The sequence below is a fragment of the Chamaea fasciata genome, unplaced genomic scaffold, assembly GCF_029207755.1.
Source record: "Chamaea fasciata isolate MVZ Bird 193981 ecotype frontalis unplaced genomic scaffold, bChaFas1.0.hap1 SCAF_6, whole genome shotgun sequence".
NCBI lineage: Eukaryota > Metazoa > Chordata > Aves > Passeriformes > Sylviidae > Chamaea > Chamaea fasciata.
In genome coordinates this window covers 3,337,610-3,345,623 of record NW_027094091.1, presented here as the reverse complement: position 1 = coordinate 3,345,623, position 8,014 = coordinate 3,337,610, and the positions used below count along the sequence as shown (strand labels likewise).

General features: G+C 48.8%; 1 protein-coding gene across 1 annotated transcript; it reads left to right on the top strand.

Moving 5' to 3' along the window:
- The first annotated feature begins 344 nt into the window (after window positions 1-344).
- On the top strand, window positions 345-2,959 carry HMX1 (H6 family homeobox 1). The gene is made up of 2 exons (XM_066184913.1): window positions 345-683; window positions 2,385-2,959. The coding sequence occupies exons 1-2, from the start codon at window positions 422-424 to the stop codon at window positions 2,957-2,959; spliced, it is 837 nt and encodes a 278-aa protein (XP_066041010.1). The 5' UTR covers window positions 345-421.
- The last annotated feature ends 5,055 nt before the right edge of the window (window positions 2,960-8,014 follow it).

The following is an 8,014-nucleotide window of genomic DNA, read 5'->3' as shown; positions in this document are numbered from 1 at the left end:
ACGGACACACGCACACGCCCGGCAGCGCCCGCCGCTTCCCCCGCGCAGATCCCATTCGGCGCGGCGCTCCGCCCACCGCAGGATCGCCCGCTCCTGCCCGCCGTTTAACTCGCATGACATTTTTATTTCGTTATTAGCGTTTTCGCGCAGAATCTGGCGCCTCCGATGGGTTGTCGGGCTGCCTTTTTTTTTTTTTCCTTCCCCGTTCCCTTCTCCTCCTCCCCCTCCCCCCTCCCCTCCTAGCTTGCAGGAAATGATGGCAAACCGCGATCTGAAATGATTACTCCGGAAAAAAACGCTTTTATACCAGGAGAGCATCCACGGGGCTAGGCAGAGGCGAGAGGCGGCCGCGGGGCAGCGGGGGAGCCAAGGAACCAGCCGCCGGCGGAGCCGGGACCCCCTCCCGCAGTTCTCTCCGACGATGCCGGACGAAGCCACGGAAAACGCCGGCTCCACCTCCGCCCGCGTCTCGTCCTTCTTCATCGAGGACCTGCTGGGCAACGAGGGCACGGCGGGCGGCGGGGCGCGGCGGGCGGCGGCGGCGGGCGGCGGGCGCGGAGTTCCGCGCTGCGGGCCGCGCTCCCCGCTGCGCATCGGCGCCCCGGGCTGCCCCCTCCGCGACGCCGCCGTCGGCTGGTACCGCCGGGCGCACGCCGCCTTCCTGGGGTGCGCCAGCCCCGACAGTAAGTCGCCTTTCTCCACCCTTCACCGCCGGGCCCGGCCGGGGCTGGGGGTGTTCCTGCTCCCCGCGGGGTTGGGGGGGTCCGGGTCCCGCCGCTGCCCCCCCGGAGCAGGCCGGAGGGGTATGCACGCAGTGCCCCCGCAGCCCCCGCCCTGTCTCCCCGTTTTCGGCCGCTCGGGGCAAATCTCCGGAAATGCTCCCTATGTGTCAGGCACCTGGAGCCTCCGCCCCGCCGCCCAAAGTGTAAACAGGGATTCTTGGCTTGCTTGGGGATTTTTTTTTTCTTTCCCTTTTCCCCCCTCCCCCATCTCCTTTTCCTTCTCTATTTTCTCTCTCCTTTAATTTTTTTTTTTTTAATTTTTTTTAAGAGGCAGGTCTGGCTTTTCTTTTTTTTTTTTTTTTTTTCTTTTTTTCTTTTTTTTTGAGTCGCGGAAAGCTGGGAGCACTGTCCCCCGGCAGCGCAGTGGATAGTTTGGGAAGCAGGAGTAAACAGTTTGGCCGCCCCTTCCTGCCGAGCCAGCCCCGCTGCCCTCCGCCCGCAGCGCGGCCTCTCGCCGCAGGGATCCCGATGGAAAGGGTGCTGGAGCAGAAGCCGGGGTTCGGGGCAGAAATTAACATATTGATAGAGTGAATGGGCTGCCATCAGTGGTTATTTACTATCTACTGATAGAAAAAACATTGTGCCTCGTCGCATGTCTGTGACCCTATACGAGCCTGCAGAGATCTTACCATTGCTCAGTAAGGAAGAGAGGCGTGATTTGTAATCCAAATAGTTTCTTTATACAGTAATGGGTTTATTAATATTTTTAATTTCTCTCAAAAGTACATATAGAAACAGCAAAGTAGTCCAGAAACAACTGCGCTTTTATCCTTTTTTTTTTCCATTTTCTTTCTCTCCTTTTTTTTTTTTTTTTTTTTTTTTTTAATTTCTAGCTTTCCTCTCTTCTATAAAGATTAGGAAATATTTTTCCCCTTTAAAATTGTAATTGGAATGCACAGTGTTGGAATTGTAATTGGAATGCACAGACTTCGTGGAGATATGTACTGGTACTAGAATAGTTATCCCATCCATTAGCTTTTTGAAGTTCAGAATAATGTGAATTATGTCTTTTTTGCCCCTCTTTATATACACACGGACGCCCTATAATGCTTACCCCTCTGACACAATATGCTTACTCACAAATGTACTTTTAAGTATGTGTGTGCGCATACGTGTGTAAATACAGACGTGTGTATATAAACTAGAGGTCACACGTATTCATGCATATATAAAAATTAAGTACGTAGGTCTGTGCATATCCACGTGTGTGTATACACACAAGAGTACGTTTTGTGATTTGAAAATCATGTTATGATTTGAGCCCGTGTGTGTGTTATATACACACACAGGAGTGAGTTAACGTGTTTGCACATACACGGAGATCCACGAGCATGTCCATAGATCAGTCTATTTATATATATAAAACACAGTGCTTGTGTTTCCGTATCAGCATGTGCGTGCATACACTCAGAAACATTTGGGAGTTTATCGCAGGAGGCAGAGAAGCGGCGGGAGCCTTTTCCCGGGCCCCTCGCTCCCCGGCCTTGCTCTCCCCGCAGCAGCGTTGGTTTCCCCTCCCGGCGAGCGAGGCGCGGGGCGGGCGGGCTGTGCGATGCCCCCGTTCCCTCGATCCCTGCAGCAGCGCTCTGCCTCTCTTTGCAGCCAGCGACCGGGACTCGCCCGAGCTGCCCGAGGAGCCGGCGGAGCGGGCGGGCGGCGGCGGGCGGGCGGCGGCCAGAGGCCCGGCGGGCGGGCGGCCGGGGCCGGGCGGCCGAGAGGAGGAGGAGGAGCGCGGCGAGGAGCCGGGGGAGCCGGAGCAACGAGCCGCCGGCCGCAAGAAGAAGACGCGCACGGTATTCAGCCGCAGCCAGGTGTTCCAGCTGGAGTCCACCTTCGATGTGAAGCGCTACCTGAGCAGCTCCGAGCGGGCCGGGCTGGCCGCCTCGCTGCACCTCACCGAGACCCAGGTGAAGATCTGGTTCCAGAACCGCCGCAACAAGTGGAAGCGGCAGCTGGCCGCAGACCTGGAAGCGGCCAACCTCTCCCACGCCGCCCAAAGGATAGTGCGGGTCCCCATTTTGTACCACGAGAACTCGCCGGCGAGCGCCTTGGGCTTCACCCTGCCGCACATGTCGCCCCCCTTGGTGGGCTTCTCCAGCGGCGTCAGCTACCCCCTGGGCACCTTCCCCGCCGCCTCCCTCCCTTTCCTACGGTCGCAGATGACAGGACTCGTCTGAGCGCCCACCTCTGCCGGGACCCCCTCCCTCGGCTTCCAGCTCCACCCCCCTTCCTCCACGGACTTTTTATTTTCAACTTACACGTTTCTTGATTTTCTGCCTTTTTTTTTTTTTTTTTTTTTTTTTTTTTTTTTTTTTTTTTTAACGTGCAATAAACTTACTCTTGGGGTTAACTCGGAGCCCGGAGGGAGCCGAAAGGACTTGTAAGACCCCAGCCATGCACCGGGATCAGGTCGGCGGGGCTCCCACCGCTGCGCATCCAAAGAAAATCCAGCCCCGTGGCAGCGGCAAACCCCTCACCCCGGCCCCGGGGTGACACAGACCGGGGTTTTTCGGGGGGAAACAGACTCCCCCGACCTTTCCTCCTGCAAGCCGCAGAGCTGCCGAGCGTGCCACGAATGTACGGAACAACCGGCGCTCTCCGGCCGCGCCGCCCCCACCCCACGGGCGGGCGAGCCTCGGGGCCCCCGCCGCGGCCGAGACCTTCCCTGGGACCTCTGGTGCCCCGGGCCAGCGCTCCTGCCGGGGAAACCTTTAAGTCTCCCCGCTGCTCCAGCAGCTTTCCGTGCAGAGCGGGGGACCCTGCTGATCCCGGCCTCCAGCAGCTTCTCCAGGGCCCTTTGTTTCAACCACTTAATCCGTACATATCCCCCTCCCATCGTTACTCTCATTTCCATACTACCGATACCCAAGCATGTGCTGGTGCCCCCCCGGTCCTTCTCGATGCAGAAGTTTTGATTTGAAACAACTTGAAGGCATATTGTTGGAAAGAATTCGCCCTGCTGAAATCCGAGCTGTGAGGATTTGGTTTCTTTGTTTTCGTTTTATTTCCCTGGCAAATTATCGGCTAAAATACACGGTTTTATATATACACACATATATGTAATTCTAAATACTGTGTTTTACAAGTGGATTTGCCACTTTTTATTTGGTCTCCTGAAGGGGTTGAGGAAAGCGCACCTCGACTTCTCCGTCTCTTACGGGATCGGTTTGTGTAATTGATTAATAATTCACTGGCAATTAAAAAGGAAGGAAAGAAAAATAATCAGATGGGAACAGACTGGGGAGCTGTATGGCTGGTTATGCAAGCGAACCTGTAACGTGATATTATATGAAGTATTATGCATGCCAAGTTATTGTTTTTCTTTAATAACTGTTTTGTTTCCTGCCTCCTACCCACACCTAAAAAGAATTTCTGCACTGTCATTATTTCTAAAAGTTCGAATTTCTTTTTCCAAATGTTAAGGGGGAAATGACCTTATAAAACTCAGCCTTGGTGGAAAGTCAAGCTCTGATCGTACGTTCTAGGGCATAATCAGCTGCAATTGAACCAGCCAGCTCGGAGCACTCGGTGTCCCTGCAGGGAAGGCCAGGTCCTGGATCTGTCGGGGAATGTGCGTGCGGACCTGTCTCCTGTGACAGAAGGGCGATCTAATTCTTACTCTTTCCTGCGCTTTTCATTATAATTGGAGCAATCTTACCTTTTCTGGTTATGAAATCGATCAGCGAGATGTGGTGGAGCTTCAGCTTTGGTACAGAACCCGAGAAGGGTCAGGGGTGGATTATAACCTCGACACGATTTTGGGCTTCCCCCCACCCCTTTTTTTTTTTTTTTTTTAAGATTTTTTTTCTTTTCCTTTTTTTTTTTTTTTCCTCTTATTTTTTTTTTCCCTCTGCTTTGGCCTGAAATATGGCTCTGAGCACCAGCCTGTGCAGTTGAAGTCAGGACGTGCAAGCCTCAAAACCACTAGAGAATTGCAGGTATGTATATATATATATATATATATATATATATATATATATATATATATATATATGCACACACACACATATATATTCCTGAGAAAAGTACTAAATTGCCGGGATACTGATTTCAACGTTAAGCCCCGTTTGTGGAAGCTGTTGTCTTTTGATTTTTTTAAAATTTTTTTTTTCTTCTCGCTCCTTTTTTTTTTTTTTTCTTTTATTTTTTTCTTTTTTTTTTTTTTCTTCCCTACTGCTGCTGATCTCCCCCTGAAATCTCCGGACATATTCGCCAGCTGTTTTCTTGGCATATCCTTCAAACGCGCGAATTTGAGATGGAAACTTTTAAAGCCTGGTCCCCGAGAGGTGTAAGAAGGACCGGGGAGAGGCGAAGTTGGGGATGTCGGTGCCCCGGACGGGACTCGCCGGCCGCGGGGAAAGCGGCTGGGCTGGATTCAGCCTTTTCGTGCCAGAGGAGGTGACTCGGGGCGATGTTTCTTCCTCAGGGCGCAAGCACTCGATTTTGATGCCGTTCAAAGCCTGGCTGCCCCTGGAAGAGAGCGGCTAGACCATTTTTCCCGTCATATTCAGCTCCCCAGATCTCCCAGTGTTTCCTACTGGAGTAAAATCCTGACTCACTACAGTCATATCAGAGTAGATTGTAATCCAACGAGAAATTTAACACGCCTGCCACTCTCCACATGCCTTTTCTTTGGAGTAACATATGAGATTATTACACTTCTGATTCTACTAAGTATTCTTTCCTTGAAGTTAAGGACTTGGCAGGGCTAAATGATCAATCGGATTTTTAAAATGTGTTTTGACATTAGTATGTTTGTTTTTTAAAGATGTGCTGATTATATCAATAAACAGATTTTTTTCATACACTGTATTTGTAACTTATGATCATGGTGAAATATTAAAAGGTGCAAGACGTGAAATCATCTAAGAAAAACTTCTTACTTATGCCTTATTCTGTACATGCAGAAAATGATTTATAGTGGCTTATTAAAAGTATGTGCTGAAAGTAGGAACATATACACCTCAGGTTTCTTTACCTCGTAGTTTTTTGTAATGATACGTTTTCCTGAATCTGCCGGCAAGAAATTTCTGCAGGATGCAGAGAAACACCTAGCACCAGATGCAGTCCCTGAGGTATGTGCATTGACTATTTCAAAATAGGTAACCCCCCCCAGACCCGAACACTCAAGCCCATCCCTCAAATCAGGATAGCAAATTCCTCACAGTTTTCTTCCTTGTGTGTATTTTTTTATTATTTAAAAAAAAAAAAAAAAAAAAAAGAGTCACATGCTTTGTGCTGCTCCCTCAAACAGAAAGCTCTAAGAAAAACGTTGATGGACTGTAAAGCTCAAAGTACTTTTGCAAAGGCTATTTATGACATATAGAGACATACGTTGCTGCTTTATAGATCAAAGCAACCTCAGAATGGCTTTAAAATAAATCCAGTTATACTACAGCTGTAATATTATTATGCAGCATAAATCCTTGTCTGTTGACATTTATTTAATGAATGTTGCTACAACAGCTTAGCTAGATGGCACTCCAGAGGCGAGGCGAAGGAGAACCTTGCCAGATTACTCACAAAGACAACTTGTGTTTATTGGACGCTAATAAAAATAATCAGTGAGATGATTTTTTTTTTAAGCAAAGCAAACGACAATCAAAATAGAGTCTGAACTGCCCTTTTGAAATAAATTCCTAGCGTAGCTGCAGTGAGACCTTATTATTAATTACACTTTAAATGAAAATGATCGATATGCTGGAAAGCACCTTGTTAAATGGCTACTTTGCAAATGGTACATTGCTCACCGGTTTAAGATGGCCCATAACTTTTCTCGTAGTCACGAGTCTAAAATATTCATGCAAATCAATACTTGATAAATCTCATAGGTGCGTGCTGGCTCCACTGTTCAACAATATATTTGGATCGATTCTTTTTTTTTTTTTTTTCCTTTTCCACTGCATTACCTTGGAATAGTCTGTCTGTGCCCCCTGCCAATGTGTCCCGCGCTCACCATCGATCGCAGAGAGACTCGCTCCAGACTCCAGCGGACTCACAGTATTTAGTGCTGTCAGACTCAAATTAGATCCAGGCAATATTCCCACATTTCCCTTCCCATTCCATATGAATGTAACTTTATGGTGGATGTTTCAATGCTTCCTTTAACTACCCTGAGTTCCTCAAATACGCTTATGATTTCATTTCAGTGTAGTGAGATACATGAAGGTCTATTCAAAAAGATATAAATGAAAATTTAGATATACACCTAAAATTTAAAGCTTTTCTTTTCTTTTCTTTTCTTTTCTTTTCTTTTCTTTTCTTTTCTTTTCTTTTCTTTTCTTTTCTTTTCTTTTCTTTTCTTTTCTTTTCTTTTCTTTTCTTTTCTTTTCTTTTCTTTTCTTTTCTTTTCTTTTCTTTTCTTTTCTTTTCTTTTCTTTCCTTTCCTTTCCTTTCCTTTTCCTTTTCCTTTTCCTTTTCCTTTTCCTTTTCCTTTTCCTTTTCCTTTTCTTTTTCCTTTTCCCCCTTTCCCTTTCCCTTTCCTTTTCCCTTTCCCTTTCCCTTTCCCTTTCCCTTTCCCTTTTAGCAATTCCCGTCTACTAAACGGTTGGCTATAACTAGCTTTATTCGGAATTTCCCTCCCAGATTTTTCCGCAGGTATTAAGCACAGTGTCTGGAAGAAGGCGATTTAGCCGAGGACTCTGAACTGACCTCAGTGGGAAACAGAATTTCCAAATGGGATGCTCTGTACCGGGGCACAGAATGGCCCGATCTTCCCGTGCCCCGACACCTCTTGGGCCGGAGCAGTCCTCCGAGTCCCGGAAAAGCCTTTGGCTGTGTGAAGCTTGTAGCTGCCCTCCTGGGAAACCTCTAGGAGAGTTGCTTCCCCTTTAGTGATACAGTTTTCTCTCATCCCGCTCCCTTCCCGGGATGCCCAGCTCAGGCAAGAGACGTCTCCGCTGCCCCGAGGCTCTGGCTGCTCCATGGGAGCGGCAGCAGTGTCCTGCCGGGGTGATGGGAGACCACAACAGCGACCTGCAATTCATGTCCAGTCACCGCTGAGCCGCTAAAGCGAGTTTAATTTAGGGACCAGCAGCGCCCAAGTGCCCAACCCCGCCTAGTGATTTTAATGAGCTTTGTGGACAGTGTTTCTGTTCAAGACCCACTCGGCGGGGTTGTGTCCCGGGAGAGCATCGGAGAGGGTTTAAAGAGGGCTGCGAGGTGCCGCTGTGTCCGCAATCGCCAGGGTCTTAATTGCAAGGGGATGTGAAATCCAGGGAGGGACTTTTACC